Source organism: Penicillium verrucosum, assembly GCF_028828655.1.
Source record: "Penicillium verrucosum strain IBT 35672 chromosome Unknown utg000002l_segment0_segment0, whole genome shotgun sequence".
Taxonomy (NCBI): domain Eukaryota; kingdom Fungi; phylum Ascomycota; class Eurotiomycetes; order Eurotiales; family Aspergillaceae; genus Penicillium; species Penicillium verrucosum.
The window spans coordinates 3795366-3820103 of NW_026643211.1; the positions used below are offsets into that span (position 1 = coordinate 3795366).

Sequence of the window (24738 nt, forward strand, 5' to 3'; positions counted from 1 at the left end):
TTGGTGATGCTTGGTCTATAATTTTGAGCTTGTTTCTCTTTTTGTTATGGTGGAATTATAGCCCTCAAACTCCATCTATATAATCATATCATATCATACCCAATACCTACATATAAAAAATAGATATACACATGCACATATCTTCACTTATTTCTGACCCTTCCGACTCCTCCTCGACCCCTCAGCCTTCTTCCCCTTCTTCTCAGCTGCCTCCTTCTTAACCTTCTCATCCTCAACCTTCTGCTTCTCAATATTAACCTCCTTCTTCTCCAAAGCCCTTATAACAGCACTCTCCTTCTCCGCCTCTTCAACCATCTTCCCACTAAACTCCCAAAGCTTCTTCCCAACCTCATCATTCCGCACATCAGCCCGCGCATAATCCATCTCCCGACACTCCTTAATCAACCACCCACCCCCACCCCGTCCATACTGCTGCTCCATCGCCGCATACAGAATACTTTGCGCACCCTGTGTAGGCGACTTAAACACCAACCACCAAATAGGCCAGGTAATCAAGTACAATGCAAGACCCCACAACGACCCGCCAGTCAACCACCGCCTCATTCCCGGAGTCCGCGTGAGACCGGGATCAACAACGATAACCCGCGTGCAAGGCGGCAGACTATCCGGCCTCTCGTACGAATTCAAATGCCGCTGGAACGAGTGCGCGAAGATAGTCAATGCAAGTTTGCTGAGCGCGTACACGCCCTTCGGCTGTGCGTACAGAGCAGGGGAAGTCTTCGTCCGTTTCGAGACAACCTTCTGTTTCCCCCGCGCCACGGACTCGAAATTGCTGAAGTTGCCGCCGATGTAGCTGGAGCATGTTGCGAAGATCACGCGCACGTCGCGGTGTGCGGGCTGTGCGCGCAGTGCTGGGCTGAGGATGCTGAGGAGGTGGAAGTTGGCTAGGTAGTTTGTTTGCCATTCTTGGTCGATGCCGTCTATTGTTAAGGTGCGCGCTGCGGAGGGCTCGGCTATGCCACCCGCGAGTATTACACCGTCAAGTCGACGGGGTGGGATGTTGTCGATCCATTTCGTTGCGAAGGTGCGGATGGAGTGCAGGGAGGAGAGGTCGACTTGTTCGGCATAGATGAGGGGGTTTTTCGTGCTGGTGCGTAGGTCGTCGATGTATTCGGAGAGGAAGAGGTCGGAGGGTGGTTGGCGGGTTAGGAGGATTACTTGGGCGCCGCGAGTTGCGAGCTCGCGGACGACTTCTGCGCCTATCCCGGATGTTCCGCCCTGATGGTTTTGATGTTTGTTAGATTGGGCAATTGGATGGTTGGGGTGGTGTTAGATGTGGTGTCTTACCGTCACCATTATCACTTTTGATCGCATCATTCGCTCCGAGCCGTTGCGGGCTCCTTCGAAATAGTATTTCAGTGCCGCCAGGGCTAGCACCCATGGTGCTATGCGGAGGATTGTCCAGGCATGCGGGATGGACGAGACGCCATCCCGAAGACCCTGGGCAATGATGGGGATGGGCATATTTAATTGAGATGCGAAGATGGGAAGAGAAAGGACAGGTGTGTGTCCAAAGGGATTTCTCCAACGTACACGTCCCCATCTCCGCTTATCTCTTATCGCCACCATTTAATCCCGCTCCTCCTACGGGCGCCAAATATGCCACCCGACACATAACCCTCTCATTGGTTATTATCTCACCGCCTAGTCCATTACCGCCTTCTTGAAGCATTTACTAATTTTAACTTCTCCTTTATTTTTCTATACTATACACTTTATAATGGTATATAACAGTGGCCAAGAGATCTGCCAATTTCCTTCCTATATGTAGCTATTACTTTGAATTCTTCCTTCTTTCACTACCCTCTCTACAATACATTATAATTAGACCTCCGCAGATTTTATCCGGGCCCAATCAAGGGGTCTTGGCGCCTAAAAACCTACGGAGTCACTACTATTGTAATTGCTATATTACGACCCTCTACTTATTATAGAAAGTTTAAATTTAACATATAGATTTAGGGAGGCTATATTAGTATATAGTCTAATTTTAAACTATATACGACAGCTAGAAGTTAGGGAATTAGTAAAAAGGGTAAGGTTGATATCTTGATATCAGATATATATTTTTGACTGAAAAGAGAGTACTACTACTTTCTAAATGAATATCTGTAATTTAGAAATTATCTATATAACGCGTTATATGATTATCTAATAGGTAATTTATAAATTTATCTCTATATATATTCTACTTCTTTAATAACTAAATATTATCTTAATAAAAGATAAAAAAATAGGGCTTAAATATAAGGTAATTTTAAAAGGTTATATAGAAAGGCTTTTATAGGTTTTCGTAGGCCTAAATCTATAGGCTTTACGGAGGTCTAATTATAATATATATAATATAATTTAGATTTAATTTAGGTTTAGTTCAGATTCAATTTAGATTCAGTTTAGATTCAGTTTAGACTAAGATAGTAAGATAGTAAGAAATCAAGAGTTAAGAGTTAAGAATTAGGAGTATAAAGAGCCCGGTATTGAAAAATTAATATAGTATTCGTTAAACAATCTCCTATATATATATTTGCTATAGACTAAGTCCTATTTGTTCGTTATTTGCTATTTGTTAGCTTATTTGCTACAATCGAGTAGAGTTTAGATAGTTTTACCAGGGTATATAACCCCCTACATTTCTAGTTTAATCAATTAATAATTCTTCCTCTACTTTCTCCCCATATAGTAACAGCTTGCTCAACAGTATTCATTTATAAAAATACTATATAAAGTACTACGCTAATTGTATAACTATAGTTAGATTCAATACGGTTCCTGTGAAGTGAGAGATCTAAATTATTGCCTGGCAATATGAACCAATGAGAGAGTTATGTGTCTGGTGGCATATTTAATCGGTCGTATCCTCCACCCCCCAGTTCTTCTTTCCGTCTTCTTCCTTTTCTCCTCTTCAAAGAGCTCTACCATTCTCAACCATGACCTCTGAGGACGAAGATTATTTCCTCCCACCGGAGCAACAACGCCCCTTCAGCTCCGGCATCCGGCGAAAACCCGTTCAGTTCGTGCGCTCCTCCAATCTAGACACAACAACAGCCCCAACTCCCTCCTCTTCCTCCGGCACCAGCATCGCAGACACATATCTTTCTATTGTGATGGGCCAACCAGCCGCAAGTACATCACCGAGTACACCAACCCAGCGCGCACCCTCACCACCAATCCGCACACACTCCGCGCCACCAACTCGAGACATAACCCCCCCGCCTCCACCTACAGGGCCCGCGCCCGCAACTACAGAATACTGCGAAGTGTGCCACGTACCTGTCCCCAAAGCCACAGCAAATACAACAGACAAAAAGCCACTTCCCCACGAAGCCTCACTCGTGCACCAGTTCTGTCTCGCTCACTCACACCCGCCATCGCACCTCGACCGCACACGCTCAGGTTTCCGATACCTCTCTACCTACGGCTGGGATCCTGATAGCAGACTTGGGCTTGGCGCATCGGGCCGTGAGGGGATCCGCGAACCTATCAAACCCCATGCCAAGCATGGTACGGCTGGACTGGGGACTGGGCTTGATCGGGATGGAGATCCGTTGCCGCCTAGACCTGCGCCGGTGAAGGCGCAGAAGCTTAATGCTAAGCAGGTGCGGAATAAGATTGCGGAGGATAAGAAAAAGGCGGAGAAGATGAGGAAGGCTTTTTATCAAAATGATGAGGTTTTGAAGTATCTCGGGAAGGGGGCTTAGGTGGTGGGTTGCATGGATGGAATATGCTTCGAATGTTCTTTTTTTTCTTGTTTTTGTGTTCAATGATACCCCTATTTGTTGTTTATTTGTTCCAAGGATACCTAATCGGCGGCTTATGCGGCCTTGTCATGTCTTTTTTTGTTGGTCTTTTTTAGATGCTCTTTCTAGATGTACACGAAGGCTGTAAAAAAGGCATACTTTGTGCAAGAGAATTTTCTATGTATAATCCTTGATGTGTGGTTTCATATGGATATCAGTTTCATAGAGATACAGCATTTGTTTCTGTTTTGAGTGCTTAACTTGAATATTTACTTGTAGGCATTTAAGTTGAAACTGGAGTCCAGATTCTACCTAACATGAATTGTAGTACAGTGAGCACATTCCCATGAATTGAGTCTTTATAGGACTCATCTTAGGAAATAAATAAAATAACCGCTGACAATAGCGCCTTGAATGCTAGGGACCAGACCAGACCAACAGAAAGACAAGGAAAAGAATGGTATCACAAAAGCGCTGGATGGGGACAGCAGGACACAGAAAACAGGGTGGGACCAAGAGAAATAGAAAAGGCAAATGCTACTTGAAGAAACGGTATTTTTTCTCCTTCTTGTCCTTCTTGTCCTTGTCTTTCTTGTCCTTATCTTTCTTGTCCTTCTTGTCGTGCTTTCCGCTACCAGATGAGGCAGGGCTGCTTCCGCTTCCATTTCCGTTTATTGACATACCAGCCATCAGTGCCTCTGGCGGAGCTGGCGGGTTGAGGTGTGCTGTTGAGACGGGCTTCTTCTGTGGCGGCGGATTAGGAGCTGGAGGGGCCTCGCGCTCGAAGAGATGGGCTGGAGCAGTAGGTTTGGGGCGCTCGTATGGGAGGTCTAGACGACGCCGGTCAACACCAAGGTCCCCTACCTGGCGGAGGAAGAGACTCGGAGTCAACATGTGGGTTGTGGCAAGGTAGACATCCCGGTTGTATGCCGCTGAGATTTCGTGACAGGCTCGTGACTCGCCGTAGGTGGCACCACCGGCCACAAATACGATTATGCGTTGTCGAGGCTGGTCGACGGATCTTGTGCGTGCCCAGGTCGGTTTTGCGCTGCGTAAAGAGGCTTGCTGTGACTGCATTTCTTGAGCAGCTATGGCGCCGTCCGTCTCGGTGTGCGGACGCGTGAAGGGGAAAACAGTCGGGTCCAGATTGCCCTGAAGCTGGTCTTCGAGCATCTGCTTGATAGCTAGCTCATACCGGTTTAGGCTGAGCTCCTCTGATTCGGGTGGTGGGTTTCGTCGGTTGAAAAGAGGTTGCGCTGGTGGTTTTTCATCCTTTAGAGGTTTCTCGACACGAACCCCAAGGAGTTCGAGGTTGGCGATCACCCCTCCGTTTTGTGGTGGGAGTCCAGCGTGCGCCATGAGTTTGCGAATGTCACCACCTAGCAATCCACCACGATACATGATGTACAGAAGTATGAGTCGAAGCCGATCTGGTTGTACGACTGAGTCGTCATCGAGGAGCTGTACGAGTTGCGCTGCTAGGTTCTTTGCCTTTTTGTAGTTCTCATCCAGACCTGTTGCGAATGACTGCTCGGTGGAGCTCACTTCCAAGAGTTTGCGGGACTGGAAGTAGTTCATACACTCTTGTGCCATATTGAGGTGCAGCGTGTAGGTGTCCTTACCTTGTTGGAATTCTGTCAGTCCGCCCAACATATCCTTGATGGTGTTGACGTTAGATTTGTCATTACTGAAAAAAGTTCAAGTTAGTATTTCGACTCTGGTATGGGGAAGGCCCGTTGAAACTCACTCGTCTGCAAACTGAGGGTTCGCTGCTCGGAATTTGGCAAAGTCTTCGCCCAGTTTTCCAAGAACATCCTTCATATGCATATGGCGGTAATCCACCCAGACTCGGTCATTCTCGCCAATCTCCATCTCCTTGACCTCCTCATTTCTGCTGCCCTGATTTAAAACCGTCTTGTAGGTGACCTTGTCTCCATCTGTGAGAGGAAGAAGATCATGGACCATGGCCTGGTATGTAAACTCGTGAAGAAGGGGCGCGAACAAGTCCATGGAACGGTCTACTACGAGTAGTACGCCTCGGGGTCGGTTTGTTTGGGGCGGGAAGTCACGCTGATGTTGCGCAAACTGATCCAATTCATTTTGAATGAAACGCGCCAAGTGAGAGCACATAACTCCGGCTTCGTGAGTCGGAGACCGGGGCCGATAGTACCGAATCACAGGGTATTCGCCCAGGGAAGCGCAAAGAGAGACGACCTTGATTCAACGTCAGCAAGCCCAATCGACATTCTCGGAGAGTATATCTTACCTTCTGGGCCAATTCTTCCAAATGACGCCGAATTAAGTTGTTGCAACCCGGGTGGAAGAGCATCGGGAAGCTCCACGGGTCCCGGAATGTGACCAAGCGTGATTCCCTGGGATAGAAATTGATATTCATAGTGTAAAAGTCCGCAATGCGCTCGCGCGCCATTTGGGACCGGTCAATCCGAGATCGCAGCTGCGGGTCGAGGGCTATAAGCTGTGTGAGCTAAATGACGTCGCGATGGGTTCCGGTTCACCAGCCCACTAACATGAAGTCCACACCAAGAATGCCTTTCTGTACCGGCCCACCTCGAAATCTGCCATTAGACAGTCGATCACGTACGATTCCGGGGACAATATGTACAACGCGTCCATATCGGGATTGGACGGTCGTCGATGTTCGATCTGCTCGACGTCTATGGTGTGGTGGTGATTAGTGAGATCGCTTGAGTCGCAAAGAACAAAACGAGCTCACTGCAAACATTGAAATTGAGGATTTCCTCCTCCTTCACAGCGCCGTAGACCAATTTCTTGCTGGTCTCATCGACCACCAGTACTTTCCACTATTAGGGGGAGGGTTGCCGTCAGTATCCGCGGTAGAGGGGCTGATCGGAGGGGTCGGGCTCACCTCATGGCCGCCGGTATTGCGGATTGTGTTCAGTATAACTATTCCAGACAGTATCAGGTCAGTCAGGGGTTCTTGCAAGAGGTAGTAGAAGCAGGCACCCACAGTCGCGTTGAATGTTAATTATCGAGGAGCCCATGATGGCGGGCAGCCCACAACTTGGGGCTTCAGGGTCAAGACTGGAACAGAAAAGAAAGAGTACAAAAAAAGAAAAAGGCAGACAGATATAGTAAGGAAGAGTGAATAGAGGTTCAGTTCAAGGAGGAGGAGAGGTGGCCCCGTCTGAGGTATATGAAGGGAAGATGGTTTTCCCCACCATTGGAGCTTTAAAGTGGATCAAAGTCGATAAGGGAACTTTTTTGGTTTCTCTCCTTATGTCCCCTTGTTCTTTAAATCTTCTACCCTTTCTCTTTGTTACGGACTTCGGACTTTCTTTTGTTCTTGAATCGTTCCTCTCTCTACGGGATTGGAGAATCCCCGTCGTCTAGGAATGCAGCCATGGACTGGCGTTAGTCGCTCCCTCACTTTGCGACCCTTAGCTCGTTTCGCTGTACGTCCCTTCACCACAACCTCGATTCTGCAACGATCAAGAAAGGTCAAACCCGAGATCTTCACAGACAGGAAAGATAGGAAAGATACAAAAAAAGGCAAATCACAAGGAGGAGTTTCGGCCGCAAGGTCTGCCCGACAGGATATTGCGGCCGCACGAGATTTCAATGAACTGGTGGATGCGACTCTGCACGATGTATACGGCAAGTTGAAGAAATCAGGCGATTCACTTGAAGGATGGACTCAATTCGAGCGCCAAATTAAAAACGCCTGTAAATCAGATGATAAGAAGGCATCTGCACAATGGGGACCCCTTCGGCATACAAAGGTAGCGCTGCAAAAGGCCTACCTCGCTTCTGGAATTCAGGGCCTGCGGGAGGAGGTGGAATACATGCAGTATTCGGAAAACATCACTGCGAGGTTTTCAGCACCCATATTAGAAGCACAGCAAGAAGTAACGGACCTTCGATGGCCAGCCGAGTGGTACCCGCGTGCGCGATCAATGCAGCGAACAATCCATCTCCATGTCGGGCCGACGAATTCCGGAAAAACCTACCATGCACTACAACGGCTGGCGAAAAGCAAGAATGGGTTCTACGCAGGTCCGCTGAGATTGCTCGCGCAAGAAGTATATCATCGATTCAAGGCAGATGGGGTTCCATGCAGTCTCGTTACTGGTGACGATGTCAAATTTCCCGACGATGATCAGGTGCCGCGTATTACCAGCAATACCGTGGAAATGGTTAGCCTTGGGCAGGAATACGATGTTGGCGTGATCGATGAGATCCAAATGATTGCTAACTCGTCAAGAGGATGGGCATGGACTCGAGCTTTCCTTGGTGCCCAGGTAGCCGAACTGCACCTGTGCGGTGAAACCCGCGCCATACCCTTGATTCGGGAGCTATGTGCACTCACGGGAGACAATTTGGAAGTCCACCGCTACGAACGTCTGAACGCCTTGGAGGTGATGCCGCACAGTTTGAAGGGTAATCTTAATAGCCTTGAAAAGGGTGATTGTATAGTCGTCTTTTCGCGCAAAGGTATACACGCCATGAAGGCAGACATCGAGAAGACCACCGGAAGACGCGCAGCCATCGTTTATGGTGGTCTGCCAGCAGAGATTCGGACCCAACAGGCGAATCTGTTCAATGACCCAGATAATGATTATGACTTCCTCGTGGCGAGTGATGCGATTGGCATGGGTCTCAACCTGTGAGTTCTACGCTCACTTGCTATACTTGCGCTTCCATACTAACCAACAATAGGAGCTGCAAACGTGTTATCTTTGACACCCTCGTCAAGCGTGTCCCGACTGGACTTCAACGGCTTACTGTCCCCGAGATTAAACAAATCGGCGGACGTGCTGGTCGATATCGCCCAGCCAATGCCACGGAAAGTGAAAATGAGGAGCCTAACGTGGGCCTGATCTCCTGTCTCGAAGAGGTTGACCTTCCATATATCCAGCAAGCTCTGAAGTTGGAACCCCCACCGCTGAGTGCAGCTGGCATCTTCCCTCCAGAATCTGTTTTCCGGAAATTCGCCGCCTACTTCCCACCAGGTGTACCTTTCGAATATCTGATCAAGCGGGTCTTGGACATTGCAAAGGTCAACCCTTTGTTCTTCTTGTGTGACCCTAGCAGTCAGTTGGAAAACGCCGAAATTATCGACACTGTCAAAGGGCTGCCATTCGAGGACCAGTTAAAATTCATGGTTTCTCCAATGGACCGTAAAAGCTCAGGTGCGCGTGATGTTACCGGTGCTATGGCGGACTGTGTAGCCGAACATCATGAAGGGCGACTGTTGGATATCGCCTATCTCAACCTGGAAGTCATCGAGCAGCCCGTTTCTGGCAGTAATGAGTATTTGCATGATCTAGAGAGCCTTCATAGGGCAGTTATCTTGTACCTGTGGCTCAGTTTCCGATTCGGTGGTGTCTTCACCGACCGAACTCTGGCAAGCCATGTCAAGGAACTTGTTGAGCAGCGGATGGTTCGGGCATTGACTGAATTCTCCGCTAACAAGAGGCTGCGGAAGGGTGCTTCTCTGAAGCGCCAGATTGCTCTGCAGAAACAGCTGTTGGAGCAGGAACGCATGGGAGTTGCTGGAGACTGGATGCAACCATCTGGTGAAGGAGAGCAAATGGAAATCAATCTCTCCGAAGAAACTGCTTCGGAGGTTGGAAAGGCTGCAGAGGGCGAGTCGTCCGACGCTGATCTCTCATTATATGAGCCATCACCGGCAGCAGAGGGTGAGGAAGAGGGTGTATCCCCCGACTTGGATGACTCGGAGTCTGACTCAAAAGAGTCGTACTATGACACAGAAATCCCCAAAGAGTGATGAATATGTACAACAAGAAATATGTATATTAGATGTATAAAACTGATCTCCAATATTCAATACATAATACCTAATACCTCTAGACTTATTTACTATTACTTTCTCCGACATTTACTATTATATTGTGACCATAAATCGATGAAGTCTCACTTGACCATCGTCAAAAAAGTGCAGTTACCTACCAAGACTTATAGTTAGTGGCCAGGGTTCAAACCCCCATTTATAGATAATTTGATGCCTGAATGCCTCACTTTAGAACGGCAGAAAGATTACAATACCTGAATTTCTATTACAAAAGCCTTCGTAATTGTTTGCAAATGAAGCCTTTCGTCTCCATACAAATAGTGAGTGACATCTCCATATTTTCGGGAGTTTGCAAGTGTCAAAAATGAAGCCTTTCATCTCCATTTAAATCAATTCCTACCATACATAGACAAAGCCCCTGATCTGACAAATCCTCTTTATTTTTGACACTTACAAACCGTCCAAAAACATGGAGATACTGCCATTTGTAGATGAAGGGCTTCATTTTTGTAGTATCAATAAATTTACCATACACATTGATTGTATAGAGCAGTGTAAAAAGCGGTGCTAAATAAGGCACTCAGGCATCAACTCTCACCTAGGGGCTATAAGTCTTGGCAAGTTACCGCCGTATCTTATCGGTGGCAACTTCGGCTGCACTAATTTTCCGCCTTCAAGATCTCGAGCTGCTGCGACGGGAGATGTTTTGCGCGCTCGCCAATTGAAACGTCACTTCTCCAGCTTTGCTGGTTCTATCTTCTATCTGGTCGGATCTCTTTTGTTCTACCGCCCATCATGGATGACCTCGAGTCTCTGGAGCTGTTCTCGCTCGTCTCGCGCGTGACGAACGAGTTCGAGAATCACCTCGGAATCGCCGACAAGACCCTCGCAGAGTTCGTAATCGACCAGCACCTCAAATGCAACGGCAAGTTTTCCGATTTCAAGAAATTTTTCGACGACATGGGCGGCGAATTCCCACAAAGTCTCTTGGAGAGTGTCGACCGCATGGTGCTCACGATGCACCCCAAGTACAAGGGAAAGAAAGCAGAGAACGACAAGGGAACTTCTGACGCCAACGACGATATGGCTTTGCTTGATGCTCTAGAGCAAAAGACTCGCGTGTTCAAGGGCCTTGCGGTCCCCGATACGGAGAAGCGCTGGGCGGAAGAAGACTACACAGATCGCCAAGCGGCAGACGAGGCCGACGCACAAGCAGGTGCGATGGACGACACTTTCGCCATGCTCGAGGGCCTGGCAGGAAAAGCGAAGGAGGACAAACCACATGCATCGAGAAACGACCGTGGAACGAGGAAGCGGAGCCGTAGCCCCGAGCACAACGATTACGACCGTGGACGGCGCAGAGACAAATACCGCTTGCGATCAAGATCCCGAAGTGCCCAGCGTTATAACAAAAACGATGATCTCGTGGACGAGTTCGGTAGATCGATTGGAAAATACAACAACCGGGAAGACAGCCGTCGCAATGGCCATAGTGACCGTCGGAGACACCGCGATCGTGACGAGGATGATGATTTCCGCCGTCCTCCGCCGGTCGAGCTGGATGACCACCCCGTTGTGTTCAAAATCTACGATGGAACCGTTACAGGTGTGAAAGATTTCGGTGCTTTTGTGAATCTAAAGGGCGTCAAGGGGAAGGTTGATGGTCTTGTTCACGTCTCAGCAATGCAAGAAGGAGCACGGGTCAATCACCCTTCAGATCTGGTCTCACGTGGACAACCAGTCAAAGTCAAAGTCGCTAGTATTGAAGGCACTCGCATCGGACTGTCCATGAAAGAGGTGGATCAAGTGACAGGCATGGACCTTGTTCCCCAGAAACGCCTTGCTTCTGGTGCAAATATGGAACGTCTCGATGGTGGATTCGCAGATGATAGGTGCGGCAGCCTCGGCTCCGATGTGCCCGTTATTGAAGGTTCCGGAGGTCGGCGAATGAGGAATCGAAAGCGCATGACTTCGCCAGAGCGGTGGGAGATCAGACAATTGATAGCCTCCGGTGTTGCCTCTGCAGCGGACTATCCCGATATCGACGATGAATATAACGCAACGCTCACCGGCGAAGGCACTTTCGAAGAGGAGGAAGATGTCGACATTGAGGTCAAAGACGAGGAGCCTCCTTTCTTGGCTGGCCAGACGAAACAATCCCTCGAACTTTCTCCTATTCGTGTTGTCAAGGCTCCCGATGGTTCAATGAACCGTTCTGCTATGGCAGGCACCAACCTTGCCAAGGAGAGGCGCGAACTGAAGCAGCAGGAAGCACAGGACAAGGCGGCCGAAAAGGCGGCGGATGTTGATCTGAACGCTCAATGGCAGGATCCCATGGTTGCACCGGAAGAGCGAAAATTTGCTGCTGATCTGCGGAGTACGCAGCAGCCCAAGCCGGACGAGGCTGTACCGGAGTGGAAGAGAGTGACGATGGGCAAGAACCCATCTTTTGGAAAGCGGACGACCATGTCGATAAAACAACAACGCGAGAGTCTGCCGGTCTACAAATTCCGGAAGCAATTGCTGGATGCAGTGAAGGACAATCAAATGATGATTGTCGTCGGAGATACGGGTTCTGGAAAGACCACACAGTTGACGCAGTACCTGGCCGAGGGCGGATATGGAAACAATGGAATGATTGGTTGCACCCAGCCTCGCCGTGTTGCTGCCATGTCAGTGGCCAAACGTGTGGCCGAGGAAGTTGGCTGCAAGCTCGGAGCAGAGGTTGGATATACCATCCGTTTCGAGGATTGTACCAGCCCAGACACCAAGATCAAGTACATGACCGATGGAATGCTTCAGAGAGAAATTCTTCTGGATCCAGACCTCAAGAGATACTCTGTTATCATGCTCGACGAAGCGCACGAGCGGACAATCGCAACTGATATCCTCTTCGGATTGTTGAAAAAGACGGTCAAACGAAGACCCGATCTCAGATTGATTATCACGTCCGCCACACTGGACGCTGAAAAGTTTTCTGAATACTTCCACGGCTGTCCCATTTTCTCCATTCCTGGCCGAACTTTCCCTGTCGAAGTCATGTACTCCAAGGAACCTGAGTCTGATTACCTGGATGCCGCACTCATCACTGTCATGCAGATTCACTTGACCGAACCGCGAGGTGACATTCTGGTCTTCTTAACAGGCCAAGAAGAGATTGATACAGCATGTGAGATTTTATTCGAGCGCATGAAAGCTTTGGGACCTAGTGTCCCTGATCTGGTCGTTTTACCTGTCTATTCTGCACTACCTAGTGAGATGCAGAGTAGGATTTTTGATCCAGCACCCCCGGGCGGACGTAAAGTCGTCATTGCAACTAATATTGCGGAGACCTCGATCACAATTGATCAGATTTACTACGTTATTGATCCCGGTTTCGTGAAGCAGAACGCCTACGATCCGAAGCTCGGCATGGATTCCCTTGTGGTGACTCCCATTTCCCAAGCGCAAGCTAAGCAAAGAGCTGGCCGTGCCGGAAGAACAGGACCTGGAAAGTGTTTCCGATTGTACACGGAGGCTGCCTATCAGTCTGAAATGCTTCCAACAACCATTCCCGAAATTCAGCGTCAGAACCTCTCACATACCATTCTCATGCTCAAGGCAATGGGTATCAACGACCTCCTCCACTTCGATTTCATGGACCCACCTCCTACCAACACCATGTTGACAGCACTCGAAGAACTGTATGCCTTGTCAGCACTTGATGATGAGGGTCTTTTAACTCGCCTCGGACGAAAGATGGCTGATTTCCCCATGGAACCTGCGCTTGCCAAGGTGCTCATTGCATCTGTGGATTCAGGCTGCTCCGATGAAATGCTTAGCATTGTCGCCATGCTGTCCATCCAGTCTGTCTTCTATCGCCCCAAAGAAAAGCAGCAACAAGCAGACCAGAAGAAGTCCAAATTCCACGATCCGCACGGCGATCATCTGACCCTCCTCAATGTGTACAATGGGTGGAAGAGCGCAGGCTTCAACAATTCCTGGTGTTTCGAGAATTTCATTCAAGCACGACAGATCAAGCGCGCCCAAGATGTGCGCCAGCAGCTGATGGGCATCATGAACCGCTACAAGCACCGCATCGTCTCTTGCGGCCGGGATACCATGAAAGTGCGACAGTCCCTGTGCACCGGCTTCTTCCGCAACGCAGCGCGTAAAGACCCCCAGGAGGGATACAAGACCCTGGTGGAAGGAACGCCCGTATACATGCACCCCAGTTCCGCGATGTTCGGTAAACCGGCCGAGCACGTCATCTACCACACCTTGGTTCTCACGACCAAGGAGTACATGCACTGCACGACTGCTATTGAGCCGAAATGGCTCGTGGAGGCAGCGCCCACTTTCTTCAAGGTTGCACCTACGGATCGATTGTCGAAGCGTAAGAAGGCGGAGCGCATCCAGCCCCTGCACAACCGCTTTGCTGGCGAAGACGATTGGCGTATTTCTGCCCAGCGGCGGCAGGGCAGAGGTGGTGGTGGTGGAACTTGGGGTTGATTTTTGTTGTCTTTCCAATATGCCAGCCATGGTTGCAATCGTGAGTTTTTCTATTACTTGCGTCTTATATCTCTTTACCATTGTTTTTGCATCAATCACTTAGCTTAAAGTATGGGAGTTACTTGTTTTCGATCTTGTTCTTGTATGATATCTAGATGAGGATATTATTGTTTGTTCCATTCACCACTAAGCATTCCTAAGTGATACCGGCACCCTGCTAGCAAAAAGCCTTCGCCGCAAATCAAGCCTTCCTTCCTATCTAGTGCAGAGTATAGTTATAACGATAATATATATAACAAAGCTGTTTGTTAGGAATTATGTCTTTCTCCCCATTGTATATATAGTTTGCGACTGATTACCCTGGAATGGCATATAGGAAAGACATACACCGTAGGGGAACCGTAAACATATCGTCTATCTCACTATAAATATATAGAATCTTCTTATCAGGCCGAGGTAAATGTTGTTTTGGTCCATTCCTAAGCCAACTAGTGCCAAGGTATGATAATTTGTTTTACGGGGAGATTAAATCTTAATCAACAAAATGGAATGAAATCGGACCACAAGAGAGACCGATACTCGGTCAATGCAGATGAGTCCATATTGTCCTTCGCAACAGAAGCCCGGTCATCGCAATCCATCTGGTCATAAGAGAGAATATATAGAATTACAACTCAGCATCATAACAAATATTGCTCATCAACACTTATAGACTCCACCTGAGATGGCTCACGAACAAGGAAATACTCGACCATGGGCTCCATTCCGCCATAACAGGAGTAGTCCACCGATACCGTATCCACCAGTTGAAAGCCAAGGTTGAGGTATAGCTTCAGTGCAGCTGGTTCCGACATCACATAGGTTTTTACTCCTTGTTGATCTGCGATCTGCAGTCCGCTTTGCACGAGCATACTCCCGATACCTTGGTGCCAGAAAGAAGGGTCTGTTGTCAAATAATCAAGAGCTGGAGAGTGTTATCAGTAATCCGCCTGCTACTGATATATCGGTGTGCATCTTACTCAGAAACGGCCCATTTGCCGTAATTCGGGCATCCGCTTCTTCGAGAGGAGCACTGCGATAATCCATCATCTCCCCAACCTTTAGGCCTATAGCCTGTCCATCCCGGGTGTTCTCTTGATACTGTTTCTCATATGCTGCGCGGTCGGTGGGAGTCCCTTCGGCTACCTGTGCTTCAAGCCAGACATCGCCCTTCTTTGCCAAAGTTTTAGGGAGGCTCCATCGCGAATACCCCACCACTTGACCAGTGTCGACATCGATAACCTTCTGATGCCGCTTGGTTTCTGTGCCGGTCACTAAATTCCAAGGAAGGCGCTTGGTGGCCCCAGGAATAATGCCTTCGGCAGATGGATCATCCCACAGACACCTCCAGTGGGGATCGGTGAGACGAGCACCCATCATAGTCGCTGCAAGGCCCGGGGCATCTTCCGGGAAACAGGGCTGAATGACAAATGTCATGATGGGGAATGAAAACAAGATTCGAAGGTCTTTAACTTCTGACTGGGAGAGTCGGCTGTTGGAGGCAAAGGGGATGTGTTCTAGAGAATACTACTCAATGGAGAAATAATGATGGCATTCACTATAAAAAAAGGCAGACAGGGAGAGCGATGAAGAGAGTGATGAAGAGAGAGAGGAGGTAGGAGGAAACTACTGGACTATATATAAGGTCGTGATGCCATGAGGGACATAAGGCCACCTAACAAGTGTCCTGAGGGTGATGGACCAGATAAGCTAGACTTATCTTGAACGGCTCTAAGGCAACAGTCCAATACCACCAACCTATCTTTCAACCTAGCCGTTTTTGGGACGTGTACGGGTGACTGAATTTACCAACTGGGACATAACGATGCCATTGGATAATTCATCAATGAGAGAGTTATGTCCTGGGTGGCACAGTTAATCGCCAGTATACGCCCCAAGAGCTAATTGTCCGAGTGTCGTGTAGCATCCCTGTAGAAGCTGATAATGATCGGCATTAGACACTGCAATAGAGGGTGCTAACACCGTAGGACTCGGATAAGTCCGTTGTATGTATCCGGGCTATTCATATCGCTGTCAACACAGGATTAAGTGCCATTCCCATACATAGCCTTTGCTAACAGGCTGTCTAAGCCATCATTGCGAAGATATCGTGTAAAGGACCCGGAGAAATCGACAACCAGAGATGTACGGAGTACAAAGGTAAAGGATGGAGATGATGTTGTCTCCACTTATCGGAGGCTAATAACACACCGCCCTTATATTAATCTAGCAGAAAGAGGCGGTGTATCCACACTTTTGTACCGGGCGGGGAGTCCTCAACCAATCAACAAGCTGGAAATGTCGATGGTATCGGGACATCGATAAAAAAAAAATAAGTTACAACTCCAACCCATCAAATCATGTCGCACATCACAGAGCATCCCTCTCGGGCGAAGAGAAGAAAGCTCGATGATCCTAAACCAGAGAAACCGATTGTCACGTCCAATATCAAGTCTGCTGCTTCATTGCGTGAATTGTTAGCTGTCCAGCAAAATGCCCCGTTGGCAAAGCAAGGTGAGGCAGATCGCGAGCCACCCAAAGCTACACCAAAACTAACTAGAAGATAGGTATAATCAAGTTTAAAGAGTTTATTCTGTCAATTGCACAGACAGAAAAAGAGAGCGACAAAGCAGAGAAATTGCGTGTCCTCAAGGAGTATTGCGATAAGCAAATCACCAACTCCGGGAAGGAGGATGAAACCTCAGTGTGCTTTGCAGACATCATCCAATCTTGGTCATTTGGCGACAGCAATAACAATGAGCCTTTATTGACTAGTGTCCCTTCTGTTCTTGCGATCTTCCTTAAGACGATTTCGTCGGAACTGGAGTTCCGGGAATTCGGAATCGCGCTTTGCAAGCATCTGCTGCAGAAAGACCAGCTGAGATTGTTCAACCGCGGTCTCACAGCAACCAAGTCTAAAGAGCATTTGATCTCACCATGTCTCCGTTTGCTTACGGAGATCGTGACTTTTGACGGAGGAGCAGTGGCACGACAGCTGTACCTTCGCCGGTACATTACCTTTAAGCGACTGGAAGTCTTCTTGACCCCCAACAAAGCACAGGAGGTCTCAGAGGATGCGTCCAACAAGTCGACCCTTAGACGCAACGCTCAGCGATACCTGCTAGCGAACCTGAGAGTTCAGCATGCATCCGAGAAGAATGATATCATCGAACAGCACAAAATCACCAGATCTTTCCTCGAATACATTCGGAAAGATCCGCGGGACACTGTACTAGAAATTATCAAGGCTATTGAGAGGGACGTGGTACAAGACTCCGCTCTGTCTCGCAAATCGAAGAGCAAGTTTTTCAACAGACATAATCTCGAACGACTGGTCACGCTTTATGGCTATGATCGCGAGTCAGATGAACCTAATGCTGGAGGTGTCATAATCGCCAATGAGATCCACCGAGTCATGATGAATGTCTGCAAAACTGCCGGACTCGGCGTTCTCCTCCCCGAGACCGGCTGGTATCCCGCCGGAACCGACCCAGAGACCTTAGCTGTTGATGATGATGCATGCATTGAATTAGGCCTCGATTCCCCCATCTACGTCGACAAATACCGAGATTCTGTCCCCGTGCGCAATGGTTCCCTTTCATTCCTCATTCAGTGCCTTCGGCCTGATGTGGATAGTCTGCAGATTGAACTGCTGGTATCGATCTTCAGAGTCGCCCCAGAACTCGTTGCCGATTACTTCTCGAGGAAAACTATGTTTATTTCAGACCCCAAGGCCACCCCCTCATGGATGGCCGAGTCCGCTTTCCTTTTCTCAACTGTGCAGTTGCCTGTCCCTGCAAACTGTGGCTGGAAGGAGAAGCAGCCTATCCTGCCACCGCCGGTTTCTATCGTTATTGAAAATATTCTCCCCCGCCCCCTTGGCCAGAAGATTATGACCCGCTGCCTCAACCAGAATGCGGAGATTATCACTCTGTTCGCCGTCCGAATCCTGACTCTCGCGTTCACTAAGCTGCGGGCTGTTCTCAAAATCTTCCAGGCGGATCACGGCCAAGGTCAGCTATTCTGGAACCAGGCTTCTGCTAAGTTGCTGGCCGAGTTCTCTCGCCGATGCCCTGCTGTCAAGGACGTCGTTGTGCTTTTCCGAAGAACAGAAAAGGATGACCTGACCCAGCAGGAAGCTGTTGCAGAGCTATTGACCTGTTATTACGAAGTGATGCCGGACATTGCTCTGGAAGAAAGCTTTGACGTCTCACTAGTGTTGGTTGATGTTCTAAAGCGACTGGAGGCCCCAGACGTTAGCACGGATGATTCCGAGTCGCTTTTAAGCCAACTTCAGAGCATCCTCCAGATCGCACAACAGTCCGCTTCTTTACGTTGGTGGCAAAAGCCAGCATCCATGCAATACTCACCCTTCACCTCGATTCTCAAGGTTCTGATGGATACTTCAGACAAGGACTCTTCGCGCCGTATCTCTACCCTGCTCAAGACTGTTCTGGTTGATAACTCTGTTCTGCACAGTTCCCCACATGCATTTGCATCTGTCTTATCTAGTCTTGAGAATTCCGAGGCTGATGCTTTGCATCCACAGCTGGTCTTCTTTGATAACTGTGTCTCACGTGTCGCCAAAAAGCCCGTTCACTACTTGGATCTGCTACAGTCATTATCCGAGGATGCGTCTAGAACAACTAGCGCGCTTGTTGCTGCGATTGTTGAGCAATGGCCCTTTGTCGTCAAGAGCGGAGATGCATCCACGGAAGCTGCCGTTGGAACTTGGATCGCAAGTCTTCTGGGTAATCTGAAGCAGGCGGGCGAGAGCACCAAGGTGCTCAAAGCTGCTCGGGATGCATTGGTTGAAGCAACTGAGACTAAGAAAATCAAGTCTCTTCTTAAGAAGTCCCTGAAGGAGGCAGATAATGTCGACAATGAGGATAAGATGGACATTGACTCTGGCTCTAATGTGCCTAGTTCCTCCAACAAAGCCTCTACCGTTGACCTCGATGAGATCTTTGGATCCCTGCCCACCGAAGGCACAACCCACAATGCCCTGAACAAATGGGAAAGAGAGGATATTTCGGAAGCAGTAGACCAGGGCCACGTCGCCGAATTGATGCTCTGCCTCTGTTCTCAGCACGAAGAAGTTCGAAGACAGGCCTTCGCCAATATCATTCGCTTCATGGCCAAACTCAAGGAATCCACCTACGCTGAATGGCGCACGGTGTTTACTCTAGCCGGTGAGCTTCTCGAGACAGTCAACAACATTGGCATGGAGAAGCCCGTTCCTTGGATTGTGGGCGAGTGCGCTGCAAACTGTCTGGAAGTTCTCATAGATCCCCTCCACAAGGTTTACGGCAAAGTCAACAAGTTCCTGCAGAAGGCACCATCTTGGGAAGTCGAGAAGATCCCAACATACTGGGTTGACAAAATCCTCCTGCACGAGCCTGAGTTGGATGATGGGTATTTCGAGGAGATCGACTGGCTTCTTAACCTGTTTACCAAGGCACTCCGCACCGAGGCTGTAAGTTTCTACCTTTTCGGTTCTACACCTCCCAAACCACAATTACTAACACATTGAATGTAGGATATGGAGGTTTACCGACGGGCCAATGTCTTCGAGCGCATTCTTTCCCTCTACCAGTCCCCTACCCTCGGCCCCGCAGCTCGACGAAAGATCCTGCACATTGTGTACCGCGCCGCTCAGGTCGGTGGCAGTACCACCCTGATCACGCGTTCTGGTGTCATAAGTTGGATCCAGATCCAAGCTGCAGAGGCTAATCCCAAGGAGGCCGGTCAGCTTGCAGCACTTGCCCGTGCTTTGTATGAGAAGTGTGATCGTGAGCGAGTTGACGGTTGGAGTAATGGGACTCTTGGACGGGTCGTTGATGAGATTCAGGCGCAAGTTTGAGGCATTGGAAGTTGTACAATAGCAGATTGGATCATTGGCGTTCTTGCGTTTCTGGTCATATGTAGTTAGGTGAAATAAACCGTGTCAAATATCCATTTATCTTCGACCAATATACTATCACGCATGTCCTTTTAGGGTGCTACTGGTTTTTGAAGTCCGGGTCAGGATCAGGTTGGGAAGAAAGGGCATAATCCACTGTGATTCCGTAGTTATCCATTGACTACGACTCCCCCATTCGGATGCAAGCTTTGGCCCGAGATAAAGCTACTATCCTGACTTGCAAGGAAGACGAAACATGTTGCAACCTCACTGGGTTGTCCCGGGCGGCCCATTGGTGTACCGCTAAACTGTTCCTTTGCGGAGGTAGTCATGGTTGCTGGAATTAGAGGGGTCCAGACTAGGTATATCCTCGTTAGTTCTTTTAGTTCTTATATATTTGGATTCAATTTCGGTATGTTGAACTTACTTGGTCCAGGACAGACACAGTTCACCCGGATTCCATTCTTGACTTGCTGGTTAGACAGTCCTCTGGTAAAAGCCACGATGGCTCCCTTTGTGGATGTATAATCCAGCAGATCAGGGCGACCAATGTAGTGGTTGACCGAAGCGCAGTTGATTATCGTGGAGCCATTCTTCAAGTGAGGAAGCGTGTACTTGGAGAGATAGAAGATGGGATGGATATTAGTGTCGAACGTGCTTTCCCATTGAGACCTATAGAAACGTGTTAATAGCAGATTCCAGCAGGAATGAAACAAGAAATAGAAGATACATACTCTTCCAACTCTTTGATATCGTCAATCATCGTTTGAGTCCCAGCATTATTGACAAGGATATCAATTCCACCCAAGGTCTTAAGGGCTGTATCAACCACCTTTTGACAGTTCTTTTTATCCCGGATATCGGTTGCAAAGCAATAACAGCTTTGTCCGGTTTCTTCCACTCGTTGCTTGGTCTCTTGTGCATCCTTTTCCTCTTCGGGCAGATATGTGATGAGACTAGATGCCCCTTCCATAGCAAATAGAATAGCAACTGCGCGACCGATTCCTGAATCCCCGCCAGTGATGATGGCCTTCTTTCCAGAAAGCTTTCCCGCCGCTTTATAGGTCTGGTACCCATTATCCTCAGTTGGGAGTTTGTTTGAGGTGGGCTTGGGATCTTCCATTTCAGCTTGTAAGCCGGGCTTTTTCTGATGCTCCACGGGAATTTGATGTCCTGCAGTACTTATTAACAAACAATTATCATTTTATAGGATATTAACTTACCTTGTTCAAATTGAGATTGAGGTCCCCGGGAGGGCTTTTCTACTTCCTGTTGCATGATGATTTCAGACTGTTGTAGTGATGGAAATCGACTAGTATGGAGTTTAACGAGAAGTTCAAATAAGATACTGATATATGTGTAGTTTGTAATGATATATGTAATTTAAGACAAAATAGATGGATCTACATATTATATCTATATATATATAGAATCGATCGCGTCAGTATGACGCTTATTCATGTCCCCAAATCCTGCTTCAGCATCTTGCACTCTTGGCTCTATGATTGTAGATCTTATTTTATGTACTAAATACACAGTGACATTGGTCAAAAGTGGGTAAGTGGATTAATATAGTCTATGTATACTTAACTACCTAAGTTCTCCATACTCTGACTACGACGGTGTATCAATGCCAATGCCTGAATTTAATGCCTGAATGCCTTATTTTGGCCTGACTTATGCCTGAGCCCGCAACTGATCCCTTGTAGAGAAACAGACTCCTCTATTACCACAAATCGCCTTTATTGTCGGCCCGACTTTTCAACAATTCGTTGAAACACCGCCGAAGGCTCGAGGAAAGTCTCTGCCCGATAGCACTTCACACGTCCGGCATCGTCCTTCCGGACAGAGAACACGGCAAAACCAGGAATCGTGATTTCGTCCGTGTCTAGGTTGTCTCCTTTGACAAGATACCGGATGGTCGCGGCTTGATAGATACGAGGAGCGACATAGTCGAAGTAGCGGATATCGTGAACCATCATGTCCAGTTGGCCAAGGACGGTCTTGAACATCTGTCGCACCTCGCTGCCCTTGATCACGGGGTTATTTGCATATTGCATCTCCACGTCGTCGGTCATGAATTCGTCCAGCCACTGATCGGCGTTGAGGGTAGCACTCGCCCCGTGGAACTAATCGATATAAGTTGGTTGTTCTGCTTTGCTAGAAGAAAAATTGGCTTACTGCTTCTAGCCAGTCCAGCACAGTGACGTTATCAAGCTCGGGACCGGCTGACATTATGAGAATAAAATGGGGATTTGGGGTATGGGGGTATTTTGGGATGCAAAGTAGGATGGGCTTTTAGAGCTGGAGATGCAGTTGATCTTGCTAGGTTTATAAAAATATATGTTGTAAGTTATATAGACGGAACAAATAGGTTAGGAACTGGGGAGTCATGGCATCGGAGAAGAATGGATTCGGAGAGAAATGGCTCGGAGAGGAATGGCTCGGGAACGAAAAGATATAGCTGAGACTAGATATCGCTACACTTCCAAATTTACTCCTAAAGCTGATAATCTGGGAAGTACTTGTCATGAATCCCCCGAGAATACTCCACCAACGCCGGGCAACTGTTCACAATCTGCTTGGTTTCCGGAGCCCTTCCGAAAAGTCAGCATGTATCATCAGATATACGTCTGAAGGCACAGCTTGGAACAGTGTACTTACGCCCCATAGACCAAACCAGACACCACAAATCCAAACAGCACAGCATCCAAACAGCACAGCATCCAAACAGCACAGCATCAGCCTCGGTGGGTGCATCACCGCCCCACACCCAGAACGGCCCCTCTCGATCCCGACGCTGGACATACGCAGCCGATACAAGCCTATCAACAGATTCCCAGAGTTCCTGCCGGAATGCGGCGATTTCCTCGCCCGAAAAGAGGCCGGTGCCTTGACCCTGCATATTACGGACGTTCTTATTGTAGATTATGTTGCCGACAATCACCTGTACAGGCCAGGGGACACTAGCTAGGATCTTGGAGCGCATGGTGTAATAATTTACTACCCACCGCTCATGACCCTGGTAGAAATAGAGCCTGAGCCTTAGACTGAAAAGGGTGCTCTTATAGGGTATAGGTTCGTCAACCGTGAGAGTTAAATACAGTAAGTACACTAAGCAGCACTCTGCAGAGGGCTCTGACTAAGAAGATACTTAATTGTCCAATTTATTGGGTTTATTTCCATTATTTGTGCATTCGTAGAACTAAAGAGTGGACCGACATCTCGAGTAAAGAAAACGGGACACACGATATCGGAAAACAAACCTCTTAAGGTTAGCTCTCCACATCGTCAAACAATTTTCCCTTTTACTTGGTGCAATACCAGTCAAATCGATTGTTTAGGCCTTTATAGTCTTCAAAACGTACCCAAAGGCCTCATCAAGAATTTGAAGACCTTCCTCAATCTCCTCGGCAGTGACGGTGACCGAGGGTGCGAGACGGAAGACACCACCCATACCCGGGAGATTTACAACATTGCAGGAGAGACCGCAAGCCATAGCGCGATCGGAGACAGCCTGGCCAAGGTCAGAGCCAGGGGCCCGTGTCTTGGGGTCAGAGATAATCTCTATGCCCTGGAGAAGGCCGCGGCCACGAATGTCACCAATGCACCAATATTTCTCTTGGAGTTTGATAAGGCCCTCGCGCAGCTGAGCGCCACGCTTAGCAGCACGCTGGCAGATATTGTCACGCTCAACGATCTCGAGCACCTTGTTGCCAACAGCGGCAGTAAGGGGATCATTAAGGTGAGTTGTCAGCCATAGAAACCCGGCTTCCTTGCAACCCTGCTCGATTTCAGCAGTCGTGCTCACAGAGGCAAGGGGCAGTCCACAGCCGAGAGTCTTAGAGAGAGTGAGAATGTCGGGCACCACGTCTTCATTCTCGAAAGCAAACATTTGACCCGTGCGACCGACACCAGTCTGTGCTTCATCCATGATAGTAAGCATGCCGCGCTTCTTGCACTCGACGAACAGGCGCTTCAGGTATCCTTTAGGTAGATCCAAGATACCCCCCGTGGATAGAATGGGCTCCATAATAAACGCAGCGAGAGAGCCAACGCTCTGGCGGTCGATCATGGACCATCCATAGTCCATCTCGGTTTCCCAGTCATATGAGCCATCGGTCTTTCGGAAAGGTGAGCGATAGGCGTATGGGGCAGGGAACGCGAGCTGGCCAGGCGTACAAGGTCCACCCCGCTTACGCCCGGCTGAGTAGGTGGCAGAGCCAGAGCCTTGGGTGAGACCATGATAACTGGCGGAGAAAGCGATAATCTCAAAGTTGCCAGTATGGCACTTGGCCATCTTGATAGCCGCCTCGGTCGACTCGGATCCGGTGTTCAGGAAGAAGGACTTTTGTAACGGGGCTGGCAGAAAGCGAGCCAACCGCTCAGCGAGATCGACGACCGGAGGGGTAATCATGTTGCTGAGCAGGTGATCCAGTTCGGCGACATACTTGCATACGACTTCCACGATCTCAGGATGGGAGTGGCCGAGCAGGGAACTCATCTGGCCGGATGTAAAGTCGAGAATTGAATTGCCACTGGCATCATAAAGGCGCGTGCCACGAGCCTTCGTGATAATAACTGGAGAGAAAGGAACGCCCGTTGTCATGAGATACTTGTCGACGTTCGACCAGAACGTCTGAGTGGTGTCCAAGGAGCCCATATTGATCTTGGCAGTGTAGGTGCGATATCAGATGTTGAGTAACCGGAGTGGGTGAAAGTGTGTGAGAGAGATCAGCGGGACGGTCATCTTA

The 24738-nt window shown here is 48.6% G+C and overlaps 11 protein-coding genes across 11 annotated transcripts; 4 read left to right on the plus strand and 7 right to left on the minus strand.

Moving 5' to 3' along the window:
- Positions 1-147: 147 nt before the first annotated feature.
- On the minus strand, positions 148-1489 carry N7516_007094 (putative oxidoreductase; the record flags this gene model as incomplete). The annotated part of the gene is made up of 2 exons (XM_057219814.1): positions 1309-1489; positions 148-1239 (listed from the first exon to the last, which is right to left on the minus strand). Exons 1-2 carry the CDS (start codon positions 1483-1485, stop codon positions 148-150), a joined length of 1269 nt encoding a protein of 422 aa, XP_057073905.1. The 5' UTR covers positions 1486-1489.
- Positions 1490-2948: 1459 nt separating this feature from the next.
- On the plus strand, positions 2949-3719 carry N7516_007095 (putative G-patch domain protein; the record flags this gene model as incomplete). Its single annotated transcript, XM_057219815.1, has 1 exon — positions 2949-3719. The coding sequence occupies one exon, from the start codon at positions 2949-2951 to the stop codon at positions 3717-3719; it is 771 nt and encodes a 256-aa protein (XP_057073906.1).
- Positions 3720-4295: 576 nt separating this feature from the next.
- Positions 4296-6781, minus strand: N7516_007096 (Sec1 family protein; the record flags this gene model as incomplete). The annotated part of the gene is made up of 7 exons (XM_057219816.1): positions 4296-5445; positions 5506-5972; positions 6025-6227; positions 6287-6433; positions 6493-6580; positions 6646-6683; positions 6748-6781. 7 exons carry the CDS (start codon positions 6779-6781, stop codon positions 4296-4298), a joined length of 2127 nt encoding a protein of 708 aa, XP_057073907.1.
- Positions 6782-7132: 351 nt separating this feature from the next.
- N7516_007097 (ATP-dependent RNA helicase SUV3) lies at positions 7133-9528 on the plus strand (the record flags this gene model as incomplete). The annotated part of the gene is made up of 2 exons (XM_057219817.1): positions 7133-8403; positions 8457-9528. The coding sequence occupies 2 exons, from the start codon at positions 7133-7135 to the stop codon at positions 9526-9528; spliced, it is 2343 nt and encodes a 780-aa protein (XP_057073908.1).
- An 819-nt stretch (positions 9529-10347) lies between these two features.
- N7516_007098 (uncharacterized protein) lies at positions 10348-14043 on the plus strand (the record flags this gene model as incomplete). Its single annotated transcript, XM_057219818.1, has 1 exon — positions 10348-14043. The coding sequence occupies one exon, from the start codon at positions 10348-10350 to the stop codon at positions 14041-14043; it is 3696 nt and encodes a 1231-aa protein (XP_057073909.1).
- Positions 14044-14723: 680 nt separating this feature from the next.
- On the minus strand, positions 14724-15519 carry N7516_007099 (GNAT family N-acetyltransferase; the record flags this gene model as incomplete). The annotated part of the gene is made up of 2 exons (XM_057219819.1): positions 14724-15007; positions 15063-15519. 2 exons carry the CDS (start codon positions 15517-15519, stop codon positions 14724-14726), a joined length of 741 nt encoding a protein of 246 aa, XP_057073910.1.
- A 923-nt stretch (positions 15520-16442) lies between these two features.
- N7516_007100 (NPA1/URB1 family protein) lies at positions 16443-19945 on the plus strand (the record flags this gene model as incomplete). Its single annotated transcript, XM_057219820.1, has 3 exons — positions 16443-16596; positions 16650-19558; positions 19622-19945. 3 exons carry the CDS (start codon positions 16443-16445, stop codon positions 19943-19945), a joined length of 3387 nt encoding a protein of 1128 aa, XP_057073911.1.
- A 203-nt stretch (positions 19946-20148) lies between these two features.
- N7516_007101 (uncharacterized protein) lies at positions 20149-21262 on the minus strand (the record flags this gene model as incomplete). The annotated part of the gene is made up of 4 exons (XM_057219821.1): positions 20149-20342; positions 20412-20656; positions 20719-21157; positions 21208-21262. The coding sequence occupies 4 exons, from the start codon at positions 21260-21262 to the stop codon at positions 20155-20157; spliced, it is 927 nt and encodes a 308-aa protein (XP_057073912.1). The 3' UTR covers positions 20149-20154.
- A 464-nt stretch (positions 21263-21726) lies between these two features.
- Positions 21727-22219, minus strand: N7516_007102 (uncharacterized protein; the record flags this gene model as incomplete). Its single annotated transcript, XM_057219822.1, has 2 exons — positions 21727-22113; positions 22166-22219. The coding sequence occupies 2 exons, from the start codon at positions 22217-22219 to the stop codon at positions 21727-21729; spliced, it is 441 nt and encodes a 146-aa protein (XP_057073913.1).
- A 265-nt stretch (positions 22220-22484) lies between these two features.
- Positions 22485-22973, minus strand: N7516_007103 (uncharacterized protein; the record flags this gene model as incomplete). Its single annotated transcript, XM_057219823.1, has 2 exons — positions 22485-22581; positions 22660-22973. 2 exons carry the CDS (start codon positions 22971-22973, stop codon positions 22485-22487), a joined length of 411 nt encoding a protein of 136 aa, XP_057073914.1.
- Positions 22974-23324: 351 nt separating this feature from the next.
- N7516_007104 (aspartate aminotransferase family protein) lies at positions 23325-24647 on the minus strand (the record flags this gene model as incomplete). The annotated part of the gene is made up of 1 exon (XM_057219824.1): positions 23325-24647. One exon carries the CDS (start codon positions 24645-24647, stop codon positions 23325-23327), a length of 1323 nt encoding a protein of 440 aa, XP_057073915.1.
- Between the last annotated feature and the right edge of the window lie 91 nt (positions 24648-24738).